A 14,491-nucleotide genomic window follows, 5' to 3' on the forward strand; every position below is an offset into this window, starting at 1 on the left:
TTGAGACTGCAGAAACTGAAGGTTGACAGACTGGTGAGTGGTAAGACACAGTAAAAACACACACATTTTTTTTTAATGAATGAAAAGGGTGGATTTTCAGTAAACATTTTGTTGGTGGCACTACATACATTCAGAATTACTGCAATTATCAATTATAACCATCAAATCCTGGAGACTCACGAAGAAAAAAAAAGCAACAGAAGCACATCCGTAGGAAACAAACAGTAAAGATTTCTTTCACTTGTTCAATACAACAGAGACACTGCATCGTTCACAATACATGGTTCATGGGTATAGCTTAGAATGCTGTGGGAGGCTCTGGAACACACAATCAGCCGCCTTAAAGTACGGCTGGGAAGGACAGACTGTTAAAGACCTTTAACTTTTTTTTGTTATTTTTTTAAATTTTATTTTATTATATTCCCCAAGAAAGATGGAAGTGCATCATTAACATGCGATGCGCTATGAACGGCGTGGGCACCACGGAGCTCACCTCCATTTCAAAAGACAAGGCTCTTCTTCTATGAGGGCTACAAAATAGTCACTTAATAGTCCACAGCAGCAGAGTATGGAAATAGTCACCACCTAAACCCCTCCCCTCCCACCTCGAAAGGAAACAAGGAAAATAAAGTCAAAGAATCAGAACTGGCCACTCAAAAATCTACTGTACTGTACAGTGAAAAGTAAACACACTGTTTAGAGTTACCACTTCATGAGTGTAGGACTCCTTTTTTGCAGTTTTTTTTTTAATGAAGCATTTGCCCAGCTGTCGCCAGTACTGTTTGGGTGTTCTCCTCCGTCAGGTACACACTTGCGCACAGCCAGACCAAAGCAGTCATGTTTGCACAAAATGGATCTTGCATCAGCAAAAACACCCCAAAACTGTTCAACAATTCATGTCCAAAGGCATGAGCATTATTCTTGGATAGAGTTAACATAACATGGGGCAACCCTTACTAACTGGAGTCACGTGTACCAGATTGTGTGTTCACCTAGTATTCTTTGCTGATGGTTTGTGTCACTGTAATGAAAATGACTGATCATTCACCTAAAGTGAAGTTAAAACAAGCATCATACTTACATTGGAACAATAGTAGAGTAAAATATTTAACACAAAGTAGTACAATCTCTTCCATTTGTAACCAGCATGGTTTCACTGTCTGATCGCCCGGCTGGCCCCTCCCCAGGTTTGTGTGGATGGAATGTGTAAGTCAGGACAAATCAACACTGTAGTTTCTGACTTTCAAGTGATGTCACCAATACCTTACATCCTTTCCCCCTTTTTTGACTTTTATTTTTATCTTTTTTTTACTTGTCATTTTTGCATTATTATTGAAAATCAGCAACAAATATTATGCCTTATATATTCTACATCAGGAAAAGCCTTTAGATAAAATAAATAAAAAAAAGCACAGACTTTCAAATGAATTAGATGTAATATTCACATGGAAGACAACATATACAATATTAAACATTTTTTCTCTAAATCAATACTGCCTCCTATATAACAAGGCCAACCATTTGCTACCTTGTCTTGGCCAATTACAAACTAGTTTGTTTGAGCAAATCGAATAAACAAACAAATCAACAGTTAAGGGAGCCTACCAAGTGTCATTCTTCCTTTGTCCACAGAAGCTTCCAGGAAACAGATTTACTCTTTAACATATAAAAATACTATACCAAAATGAAATACAAATATATATTAGAATCTGTTAGGCATTTCTGTATAAAGAGAGGGCTAAAGGAGTTAGGTTACGTCAGGAAACAAAAAAAAAAAAAAATACAATCAAAATTAAAAAAGGACACAAAAAGATAACAAAATTAGATCAAACTAAACTGAAACCGCTGAAGTGTTTTGTTTGTAATAACAATAATATTTATTATTATAATAAAAAAAAAAGCTCTACACAACCATTTGCAAGATCTTCCAAACATGCAAGAGTTTGCACAAGTAATACTGCAGGCATAGAGGAGGAGGAGTGGTGCACTCCTGCTCACACTGTAGGGACAGGGAGAGAACACGGGAGGGGCCTATTCATCACATCCCAACGCTAAGGCAATGACAACGCATGCTAGGACTACGGCCAGCACTGGGCGCGCTAACAGTGCAGCTGAACTACCACCTCACACCAGAGCCAGTGCACCTCTTGCTGTGCATCATGTAGGCGTGTGTTTGGGTGGGGTGGGGCGGGAGTGGAAATCATGTCAAATTAATCAAAAGCCACTTGGCAGGGTAACCGTGGACAGCAACTGAGTCTCTAATGGACAGCGCCCTGACTTCCACCAGAGGAAGACCCCTATCTGGGCTCTGGTCTTCTGGGATGGTTTGGTGTGGAGGCTTGACTTGATAATGTCCACCCATGCTCGGAAAAACGCCAAAATGACAGCGTTGCAGTCGCTAGGTGGGACAGCGTCACGTGGTATTTGACACGCTGGACATGAAGCTTCACGGATGGAGGCAGCAGCTTGTCCGGGAATTTGTTTTCCATCTTTGTGTGTTTTTTTAACTTAACGAACTGTCCAGGTACATTCTGACAACAATGCCTTACATTAGAACAACAACGATTTGTAACAATGACAGTGCAAAAAAAAAAAGAAAAAAAGAAAAATAATACCAAATCCAGAAACGGACAAAAACAAGTAATGGTTGCCACGTAAGCCACATGAATGACACAATCCAATGGAACTCCTGCAGCTTGGAGAACCTGCCAGCTCTCTCCCATTGCAGAACATGTTTTAAGATGTGGAACCGAAAGCCCTAAGGGCTGTTATTCAACCTAAGTGACGGGGGTTCAGAGGGAGGCAGCGGACGCCAGGCAGCCAGGGCCAGCCGTCTGGCAGCGGGAGCTGGGATGTGGAGCGTAGTGTGCTGGGGCACATGCAAAGGTCCCGTGTGATGAAGCATCGCAATGTCTTTGTTCCATCTCTCCTCTCTGTACAAAAAAGCCTCAGCTTATCCAAAGCCATCCGTGTGTGTGTGTGTGTGTGTGTGTGAGAGTATGTGAGTTTGTAGTGTGTCTGTGTGTGTGAGATTTAGTATGTGCCTTTCTCAGCGCCTATTTTTGTACTTTACATCTATGAATGTCAGCTGTATGATTTGTTTAATGAATCTGTCCATATCTATATGTCTGTGTGTGGTTGTGTGTGTGTGTGTGTGTGTATACACCTGCACATAAACATGTGTATGCATGAGCCATAAAGCCAGTTAACTTGTGAACACAATTCTGGAAGTAGAGTAGAGATGCTGCTCTAAGTTTCCCTAGGTCCAAGAAAGTCCATTATTTTAACCCTTTCAAAAAATCCATACGCTTGACCTCTGCACCCATTAGTCATCATAAATGGTGCAGCCCAAAAGAAGACCATCCTTCCTTCACTGTCCACACATCTACTAGTACTCTACCACTGCACCAGGGGGCGCTGTTTCCCATATTACCAACTGCTTTTCTGGAAGCAAACTCGGGACAGTGTGGCGATGAGGCTCTCGGGGCCTAACAGACAAGCGTTATGAGGGCCGATATCTCAGGCCTTGTGTGTGACTATTTAAATGGCGTCTGTTCTGAATGCAACACCTCTTGACATTTTCTCAGACCCCCTTGTTTTGAAAACAATGTTGTACGCACAATGATTTTCTGTTTTCTTTTTTTTTTCTCTCGATGACAATGACATTTTTTTTTTTCCGCCTCACACCATACGCTGTCGGGGAAAAAGGAGGAAATGTTCTATTATACAAACGTTGTTGTCCATAATATATAGATAGAGGTTTTATATATATATATATTTCTGTATACTCTCGTGCTCGCATTGGCTTTCTTTTCTGTCCGTTCTCTCTCTTCATCCCTCTCTCTCTCTCTCTCTCTCTCTCTTTCCCTGACGCGCTCTCACTCTGTGGTGGTGTGTGTGGGGGGGCCCCCTCCGGTGAGCATGCTATGCTACATGCACCCCACGCAGCCGCACTTGATGGTCTTCTCCACCTCCTCGCTGAAGGAGGTGCCGTCGCTGCACTCGAAGGTGTATTTCCGGCGCTTCATGCGCTGGCTGGCGCAGCAGGCGCCCGTGTCGCACACGCCGCTGCACTCCACCCACGACACCATGCGCGTGGTCTGGCAGATGGCGTAGCCGCGCTGCACCTGGTAGAAATCCCGCACCGGGTCCCCTCGGCACTCCGACTCTGAATGAGTGAACAGCCAGAGTTCATTACTGTGCTGTCTCTTGGGACTGGAAGGATTCAATACAGACTAACACATATATATATAAGTCTACAGTGTTTAGGGTCTTGATGTGTGTGACCAGTGTACAGTAGGTCTTTAGTTTAGTTGTGTGGTTGTGTTGACAAGTGCCTTAAACAGAGTTATTGCCAGGGTTGGACTTCCAACGTTGGTGTATCCAATCACCTATATCTACTCTAATGATCAAATTAGGGCAAAATTATAGCAAACACATCATCATCGATATCTATACAACTACATCTAGATCCATACTCATTTGACTTCATTATGAGGTATAGAGAGCCATAGAGCCCAAACGGCTGAATGTGCTTCACACTGTATTCTCCTGAGGGTGTTGGTGCTCACCTCTGTCACACAGCTCTCCAGTGTAGCCGCTCTCGCAGTGGCAGAAGGCGTCGCCCGTGTCAGAGATCTGGCAGCGGCCATGTTTGCACTGCAGCTTCTTGCAAGGGTTGAAGAGCTCCCCCTGCTGGTTGCACAGGGCGCCACGGTAGCCCTCCTGACACTCGCAGCGGTAGGACTGCGCGTCCAGAGGAATACACTTCCCATGAACACACCTGTTCAGAAAGTACAGAGGCTGGATCAGAACACTGGATTCAGACAGTTTCTTACTATCAGCCTTTGAAGTATGGCCAGTGGTGTAGTCTAGTTAGCTGTGATGGGTAGACTGAAGTCTAGGTAGTTGTAGTGGGTAAACTGTGTGATCACCCCCAAATGTTAATATGTATCCTTGCCTATTTTAAGCGGGTATACTGAGATGGTGATGCTTTTTAAGTGGGTATACTGCGTATCACATAGACTACACCACTGAGTATGGCCTATAATGAGAGTTAAGATCTGGCAAAGCTTATAGATGCATTTTTCTACCATGCAAATAACGAGCCCATTGACACCACTCTACTCTCTGGCTCAACAGGAAAAGCACATCATTTGCATTGTAGGATGCAAATGATGAGCTGGATGCTATTTGACAGTTTGTGTCGTTTGTCGGGTGGGGGGAGGAACGTGCGCACTCTGACCTCCACTTCCCCCTGCCAGCTACACCACATTTTCAGACACGGACACAAAACCATAAACAGTCTCATCGGCATGTGCCCTGGTGGCCCCGCGTTTGGTCCTTACTTGCTGCCTTGGCACGGGTTGGTGGCTGGCTGGTCGCACTGTGGCCCGCTCCAGCCGGGCTGGCAGTGGCACACGGGCCCCGAGGCGGTGTTGGGCTGGCAGATGCCGTGCAGGCAGTAGATCTTCCGGCAGGGCTCGCAGCCCGGCACCACGCCCGGCTTCATCTGGGTCTTGGTGAAGTCCTGCAGCTCGTTGTTGATGTACAGGTTCTGGATGCAGCCGTGGAAGCTGGAGCCGTTCTGGAGCTGCCACATGCGCAGCGCCGCCGAGTGCACGTCCACGGGCATGCCTGCACAGAGAGAGAGAGGGAGAGAGAGAGAGAGAGAGAGGGGGAGAGAGAGAGGGGGGGAGAGAGGGATGAGAAAAGAGGGCAGAGGAGAGCAGCAGCACACACAAACACAAGACAGCCATGACAGACACGAGGAGAGGAGGAGGAGGAGGAGGAGGAGGAAGATGAAGAGGAAGGGCATTTCAAAGAGCGTGGTGCCACCTTTTGCACAGAAGAACTGTGCACAGAGTTCAAGACCATACCTCCTTCAGAGCATTAGTTTTTTTGCTGAGGTGACAAAAACATGTACACTATGTAATTGAACTATTCACTTAATTTATGATGAAAAGCTTGACCCAAATGTCTAGCTTTAATTAAAATAATCATAATTTATTGGAGGGTATAATTATTTTGGGGGCTGTTTATCACAAGCTGTGAGGTATGGCGGAACAGTTCAATCATCAAACTCTGTGAAGCGCAGCGTCTTTAAAATGAGAGGGAAGTAAAACAGAACAGATTCACAGGGGCCTCATGCAGCAATACAAGCAGCCCTGACACTAATCTAAACACAGCCACCAAGACAGGACACAGCACCAAACTCCCACAGGACCACACACACACACACACACACACACACACACACACACACACACACACACACACACACACACACACACACACACACACACACACACACACACACACACACATAACAAAACACAAAGCATTGCCATTTTGGACGTCATACACATGGAAACTGCAATAAATTGTGTCCCTGGATGTAGCTTTCCCATCAGCGTCTATGTTTATGACATCAATAATGGATCCCGTAACAAGACACACACACACAAATACTCACACACACACACACACACACACACACACACACACACACACACACACACACACACTCTAAGGGATAATAATCATCATGCAGATAAAAACCCTGAGACTGTATCTGTTAGGTCTTTTGGAGCATATATGGGATAAGTGATCCGGAGGCCTGATTAGTCGCTGGTGGGGGAGCTCTAGCAAACACAGTCTGTGGTGGGGAAATCTGCTGGGGGGAGGGGGAGAGGGGGGATGGTGCGAGGGGGTGGGGGTGGATTGCGGTGTCAAGAGTGAAGGGGATGGGGGCGGGAGTGGGGGTGGGGGTGGGGTTGGGGAGGGGGGGTGATTGACAGTAGTGTAATTTTAGAGTGCCTGCGGTGGAGGGAGGTATCTGCAGAGGGCCCCTACCCCCCACGTAAAGCAGAGCGTCTCCGTTCAGGGGCCGCACTGTGCCGAAGCTGTCCATGGTGGTGGGGAGGCCGCCGTCGATGGACAGGTTCACCATCTGGTCGAAAGTCACCAGCTCCACCGTGTGGAACTGACCATCATTGATGGTTTCAGTGCTGAGGGGTAAAAAGGGAGAAAAATATAGAACAATTAAGAGGGATGAGAGAATATTATTGTGAATAGCCAACAAAAGAACATGTCACAGTTTATTGTCAACGTTCTTGGAAGAGTTCCGCACAGTTCTACTGTATGTACATGTTGCGTTCTGCTGCCTGATGACTAACCTGTAGATGGCGTTGGCAGGCTGGTTGCCAGGGTCGTAGCTGACCTTTACGTGACCTTGGTACAGCTCCACAGCAATGTGGTCATTGTCTCCGTTGTACAGAAGGATGCCATTGTCCTCCGCTGTCGACACCTGGACAGAGAGAGAGGGGGTCAGGCCATGTCATGGCTAGTGTCCAGACACACACACGCACGCACGCACGCACGCACGCACGCACGCACGCACGCACACACGCACACACGCACGCACACACGCACACACACACACACACACACACACACAGCTGGCCATGGGGATGTGGAACATATCAAAGCTGGTGTACAGTACATTACTGGTGTCAGGGCCTGTTTGTTGGAGCCCTAGACCCATAGCAGCTAAGTACAAGTGCAACAGGCAGCAGTCTGTCGTCATTGTAAAAGACTGGATTTATTATAAGTGCACTGTCCGCCTTCAGTATTCTGGTCTGATGTGTGCCTTCAGTATTCTGGTCTGATGTGCTATGCAGCGAGTACCTGCAGTGTGATGTTGGCCTGAGGCCAGTTCTTCAGGTCACTGAGGAGGAGGTAGGAGTCCCGGTCGACGAAGTTGACGCTGACCAGCTTCTCGCAGCGTGGGCCGCCGAAGCCCGGGAGGCACTGGCAGATGGCCCGGCCCGAGCGCTCCACGCACAGCGCGTCGTTCTGGCAGTCGGCCAGGTCACAGAGCGAGCGGGGGGACATGGGCACCTCACACAACTGACCACTGCGGAGGGTCAGAACAAACACACACACACACACACACGCACACACAAAACAAACGAATCAGTGGCTGAGGGGTAGGGAACAAGCACACTACAAACACTAACGCATTCATGATACAACTAAATACTATCTAACATCTGATGTACACTTATTGAGGTATGCTGATAATGAAGTATGCTAAGAATGGTTATCAGGAGTACTAAACTCTCTATACAATACTCACTATATAAACTATACAGTGTACTAAACTCAGATTGGACTAGCTAACTTCCCCAGTGAGAGTGGGTCTGTCTGAGGTGGGTACTTATTTACAGTAAGTGTTGGTGGTGCCCTTTACCTGTAGCCTTCCCTGCAGGAGCACGCGTAGCCGTTGAGCTCGTCCACACACTGGGCATCGTTCTGACACCGGTGATCCTGACAGTCGTCATAGTTCATGCTGCAGTCATCACCGACATAACCTGGAGTGCACACACACCTGACACACACACACACACAGAAACACAGACACATGTGGTTAGCTCTGTTAAGGCGGATCCGCAGTTTTACTACAGCAATTTCCTGCATATAAGCCGCACTGTGTATAAGCCGCAGGACAGTGTTTTATGCAAGTTAAAAGAAACAAAATCATTTTAACACCATATCAACTCCTCCCCTATATCGTTGCCAAATCAATGTATAAATCACAGCTGATAGTCAGAAAATGACAGTAGTAGCTGGACAGTGTATGTAGTATGAGAAAGCGAGAGTTGTAATAATGAGTGCATGGCGTGGATGTGGGGGCGCTGTACTCACTGAGGACCCGTGGACGCGATGAGACACGTGGACTGGTGCTGACACGGGCTCCGCCCCGGCGCACACACGTCCTCCATCTCCTCACACATCTCGCCTGCGTACAGGAACACACACACAAGCACAGATGTACACACTCACAGACACACACAATGACAAGACTGTAAGACCACTACTAAAAGACAGGCCCTTTTAAGAGTATATGACTAGCACACATTCGAGCATAACATCAGAAGCCATGTTGTGTGTTCCACAGAGCACACAACACTCTGTAGGGAAGTTGGATCTCAACTGACCTGTGTAAAGAGGAGGACACAGGCAGGTGTAGTTGTTGACCCCATCCAGACAGGTGGCGCCATTCTCACAGTCGTTGTCCTCGCAGTCGTCGATGTTCACCTGGCAGGTGGGGCCCTCAAAGCCAGACGGGCAAGAGCAACTGTGTGCAGATACGGTGCGAGATTATACGTTACAGTATGGTTCCAGTAGCAGACTCATAAATTGCACAGTACAGTACAGACCAATAGATCACACAAAAGCGCTGATCCGCCTACACAGAGACACACACCTGAACGTGTCCCCCTCCTCTCCGATGAGCTGGCACACTCCTCCGTTGGCGCAGGGGTTGCTGACACACGCGTTGAGGGCCGTCTCACAATTCTTACCCTGGTGCGCAGCGTGAAAACACATCGCTTAGATAATGAACCAGATTACAGTGGAGCTACTGTATACCTCTGTATTAACAGAGAAATTTCACCCTAATGATAGATAGATAGATAGATAGATAGATAGATAGATAGATAGACAGATATTTTATATTTATTGATCCCCAAGGGGAAATTCAAGAATGGTCTGAATGCACTGGCTGGGAGACTCACCTTGAAGCCCTCGGGGCAGGTGCATTTGTAGATGTCCACAGGGTCACTCAGGCAGATGGCCTGGTTGTGGCATGGGGCTGACAGACAGGGGTTACACTTGGCCAGGACTAGGGGATCCACCTCACCTGCACACAGGTAGAGCGACACCAAAGAACCATTCAGAGACGGGAGGAGAATACAGTATAAAGTATAAGAAATGATATGCCATTCAACACATCACATTCATCTATGCAAGAGTTAACAATCCATAGAGAGAATGCTGCTCTCTGTCCGTACTGCTGTGTCTTACCTTGGCACTCAAATTTCTTTGCGGGCGTGGTGAGTAGCAGTTTGCCCTCCATGCCATGTGGGCCAGCACAGCGGGCGATGCCAGGCTCCTTGTAGCCAGTCTTCACCCAGTCTGATAGCCAACGCAGGCGGCAGTCGCAGTAAAGGGGGTTCGCTCCGATGGCCCTGCAACACCACAGTACATTGTGAACCACTCAAGACGCAATGCCTGCTTCAAACAGCAGGTGGCTCCCTAGCACTTCACACCAAAATCTTTACAGTGAGGAGAGACGTCAACAAAGACTTATTAGGGGCAATTTACATTGTTTAGTCAGATGGAATTATGAACATTATCTTTGCTGTTGTTCATCAATGCATGAAATTAAAATAATGAAAGTAAATTGGAACAAATGCCAGCACTGCTGTAAGTCTTTGTGGGGGTGACAGAAGGCCCACTTAACAAATCTTGGCATAGTGGCTGTTCCACAGAATCAATTTGGTTCCATTTACTTGGGAGGGGAAAAAAAATGAACGAAGCTCATCTTTCAAGCCAATCCGATATCTGACATCTGCAAACATGAGGGGGAACTTGACTGAGGATCAATGGCAGGGTCTGCCTCACCAACTCACTGATAAGGTCATTGATCTTGCACAGGGGAAAATGACACAACATAACCTGGATGACTTGGGGCACAGATGCTTTGACTCAGTCACTCATATACAGACGTATTCACACACACACACACACACACACACACACACACACACACACACACACACACACACACACACACACACACACACACACACACACACACACACACACACACACACACACACACACACACACACACACACACACACACACACACACACACACACACACACACAAGTATTTACAAATAACTATGAGCACAAAGCTCTTGCCCTCACCTCCATGCAATAAAATCAAACACACACAAGCACACGTAAAATGTAGTTTTTGGAAACATGCACACACAACACAACACATGCACACACACACACACACACACACACACACACACACACATACACACAGATACACACACACACACACACACACACACACACACACACACACCGCCTGCCCATAAGACTAATAAACTAGCAGTCTGGGCTGTGTTTGAGGGGGGCTGAGAGGAGTGGGGGGGCTTCCTGAGCCAAGAGCAGGAGTAGGAGCAGGAGCTTTGGCTGCAGCGGCGCAGTGAAACCACAGGCGTCCGGCCGACCACAGAGTGCGTGCTGGCTGGGGACTACACGCCGCACAGCTACTCCGGAGGGCACCGACAGTTGAGCCACTGTGCACAGGCCGTTCTGGCAGACCCTCTGAGGCCGCCATGCTGGGCCCTGGTGCTCCTGAACCACCAACCAACCAACCAACCAACCAACCAACCCCCTCACCTACTGCAGCCCATCCAACTGAGTGTGTGTCTCCTCCACAGGCCCTGGTGCCCCAGACATAACAGGCTGGGTGGTAGGGGAGCGCAAAGGGGGTTTTGCGGTAGGTGGGCATAGAGACACTGGGCGAACTGACTAACTGACTGACTGACTGACTGACTGAAAGTCCTTGTTTGGGAGGAGGGGCACCTGCAGATACTCACAGGTGGGATAGCGAGGCCACGTCACTGAAGATGCCGTCGGGAAGCTCGGAAACGTCATTGCCATGAAGTGACCTGTTCGAGAGAGAGAGAGAGAGAGAGAGAGAGAGAGAGAGAGAGAAAGAGAGACTAAGAATTAGATTGTGAAGTTAGGAAATTTAAACCATATGCTTTTAAGAAATGATGTCAGTGGTAATAAATTTCACTTTTTAAATGCACATGGGACACCTTGGCAAATAGGTGCATGCTGTGAGGTGTGTGTGTCTGTGTGTGTGTGTGTCTATATGTGTGTCCGTGTGTTTGTGTGTGTGTGTGTGTGTGTGTGTGTGTGTGTGTGTGTGTGAGAGCTATTCTTGTAATGTACCCCTTTCCTGTAAAGACTATGACATTATACTCTAAGTATGAGTATTGTGTTTGTGTGCACTCCACTCTATATCTGTAGGCCAATGCTTAGAGTCTGAAACCCACATAATATAAAGTCTCACTGCCTGCCTGGGGTGCTTTATTCCTGCTTACTGGTCTCAGATCAGGTTAGTCTGCTAGAGACGGACCTTTCCACATCCCTAGACATTTCTTACAGTTTTTGAAGTTTGAAGTTTTCTGTTTTTCACCAAATCACGAACCAGGCTTCCCCCCCCTTTTGTCTCTGCAGACTTCTCTTTTTCTTCTATCCAGAGAAGTAATTCCATTTGTCTGCCCCCCCTGTCTTTGTTTCCTACACCTGTCATTGGTGCCATGGTGGAGGTTTTTGGCTATCTATTTTAGCTCTGTGGGCTTGGCAGCGCTGCCCAGAGGAATTTGGTGGTTCTGGTTTTGTGTTACAGCACAAGGGCATGCTCCAGAGGGTGGGGTTGGGGGGGGTGGAGGGTGTAAGGGAAGATGGAGAGTTGTTGTTGTGTGTGTGCGTGTGTGTGTGTGCGTGTGTGTGGGGAGCCCAGCCGAGGTCCCCTCTCTCTCTCTCACACCCCCGAGCGGCCGTCCGTTTCCTTCCTCCTCGCTCAGCGGGGCGATTAGGTGACGAGGCGGGGAGGCTTAATGGCTGTAAAACAATACGGACGTCTTAATCTGTCACGACCACGCGCCGGGTGCCACCGTGCCCACTGACCCTGTCCTCCGGCCCGGCCAGCCAGCTACCACCAACCAACCACCGCCCTCCGACCACCACCGCCGCCGCCACCTCCGCCACCACCACCAGCACCTCCGCCCTCTGCTTCCTCTGACCGAGTGCCCGGTCCAGCCCCCTTCTCCCTGGCCAGCGCGGGGACCGAGCGGGAGGCTGGCAAGCAGCTTGGGGAGGTCCGGCTGGCGGTCAGGAGGGGTGGTGAGCACAGGAGCCAGCCAGTCTCCAGGGTGAAAGCCGATCCTCGCCGCCTCCTCGGGGCTGCCTGAAGCCCTGTTCCTATAGCTGTCTGCACTGTTTTTCTTCTTCTTCTTCTTTTTCTTCTCTCTCTCTCTCTCTCCGTTGCTTTCTTGCTTTTGTATTACTGCTTCCCTAAATCTTGTTCCTCGCACACACAAGTCCTACTTTTGCTTGTGTTCTCTCCCTCCTCTTTCACTACCCAGCAAGATAGCTCTCCCTCTCTTTGTCACTGTGTTATTTATCCTTATCTCTCCATCTCTGTACTCTGTACTGTATCTCTCCATCTTACTTTCCCTCACACACACACACACACACACACACACACACACACACACACACACACACACACAACACACACACAACACACACAATCTCCCTCTAAATTTCTGTGTTCCTCCTCGAACTTCCTCTCCTTCAGCCGTTCGTCACCAGCAGCACTGGTGCCCAGGGCGGTGGCGGCGGCGGTGGCGGCCCCAAGCCTGGCGCGGTCTCGCCCTCCTCAGAGTGCCATCGGCCTCCTGGCCCCTTCCACCCCACCAGGGCCATTAGCAGCGAATTAATCCCAAATCAGAACCATATCCGCGCCAGGCGCGACGCCTCGGACCTGTTTGAAGCCGCGTCGATTAATTATTTCTCTCTCGCTCGCGTTTTTTTTTTGTCTTTTTACTGTTCCCCATAAAAACGCAAAGCCAAAGGTGATGGTTTATGATGGGTTTTGCACCTATGTGTGGTTTTTGTGAAGGGAAGCTTAAATCTTTTCAGCACCGCTTACCCGCCAACTTAGACCCCTTTGAGCCTTAAAGTGAACTATTAAATACACGGTATTGTTGAGGCGACGCACATTAGCCCCACTTTCTTTTCTCACCATGGCACCCCCCCTCCTCTCAACACACACACCACCCCCTGATACCCCCTTTCAAACCCTTTCAAAAAAATGTGGCACCAATTCCCATTTTTATAGAAAAGCTTTGATGGATCAGACCAGTAGAAAGAGATCAAAGTTTTTTTTGGTGTGTGTGTCTCTGTGTGTGCTCCTGTTGCAATAAAGTGGCAGTGGAGACAATAGGGTGGTCCAGACGGAAAAGGAGGGGTTGGAATGGCGTGTGTGTGTGTTCATGTGAGTAGTATACGTGTGTGTGTGTGTGTGTGTGTGTGTGTGTGTGTGTATACATGTGAGTATACGTGTGTGTGTGTGTGTGTGTGTGTGTCTTTAGAGTGGGAGGGATTATGGGAGATCTGTTCTATCGCAGGCAGTGTGTGTGGGGGGGGGGGGGGGGGGGGATACGCAACAAATGAGCCGGACTTATACAGCGCGTCACTGAGACAGACCAGAGCCGTGCGTGGCTGCCAGCGCCCACTGATGCGTGTTCATTAACATCAAAGCCGCCAGGGCCACAGGGCCCGACACAACACAAAAATGTATTTACTAATGATCGCCGCATTTCTGCTTCATTCTGCTGTAAAAACTGGAGTCGCCGGCGCAGTGTGTGTGTGTGTGTGTGTGTGTGTGTGTGTGTGTGAAGGAGGGGCATGAGTGGCTTGCTGCGGGCCATTAAAAAAAAAGCCATGTCTGGTGGACCACATGTCAAGAGTCTGTAGCTTTTTCCTTTAGGCGCTGACAGCACTGTGGTCAGGAGATAAGAGCTATAGAATGGGACTGTGTG

The 14,491-nt window shown here is 48.3% G+C and overlaps 1 protein-coding gene across 1 annotated transcript in view; it reads right to left on the reverse strand.

Annotated features, from left to right (window-relative positions):
- Positions 1-51: 51 nt before the first annotated feature.
- Positions 52-14,491, reverse strand: part of slit1a (slit homolog 1a (Drosophila)) — a 108,854-nt gene continuing 94,414 nt past the window's right edge. The window contains exons 25-37 of the mRNA XM_062519700.1: positions 11,471-11,542; positions 9,871-10,034; positions 9,582-9,706; positions 9,272-9,369; positions 9,003-9,142; positions 8,710-8,803; positions 8,255-8,392; positions 7,690-7,918; positions 7,179-7,309; positions 6,856-7,010; positions 5,349-5,637; positions 4,572-4,783; positions 52-4,168 (exon numbers count right to left, since the gene is read on the reverse strand). Of these exons, the coding sequence (XP_062375684.1) occupies positions 3,930-4,168; positions 4,572-4,783; positions 5,349-5,637; positions 6,856-7,010; positions 7,179-7,309; positions 7,690-7,918; positions 8,255-8,392; positions 8,710-8,803; positions 9,003-9,142; positions 9,272-9,369; positions 9,582-9,706; positions 9,871-10,034; positions 11,471-11,542 (2,086 nt within the window). The 3' untranslated portion in view covers positions 52-3,929. The remainder of the gene's footprint in view (positions 4,169-4,571; positions 4,784-5,348; positions 5,638-6,855; positions 7,011-7,178; positions 7,310-7,689; positions 7,919-8,254; positions 8,393-8,709; positions 8,804-9,002; positions 9,143-9,271; positions 9,370-9,581; positions 9,707-9,870; positions 10,035-11,470; positions 11,543-14,491) is intronic.

Source organism: Sardina pilchardus, chromosome 18 (genome assembly GCF_963854185.1).
Source record: "Sardina pilchardus chromosome 18, fSarPil1.1, whole genome shotgun sequence".
Taxonomy (NCBI): domain Eukaryota; kingdom Metazoa; phylum Chordata; class Actinopteri; order Clupeiformes; family Clupeidae; genus Sardina; species Sardina pilchardus.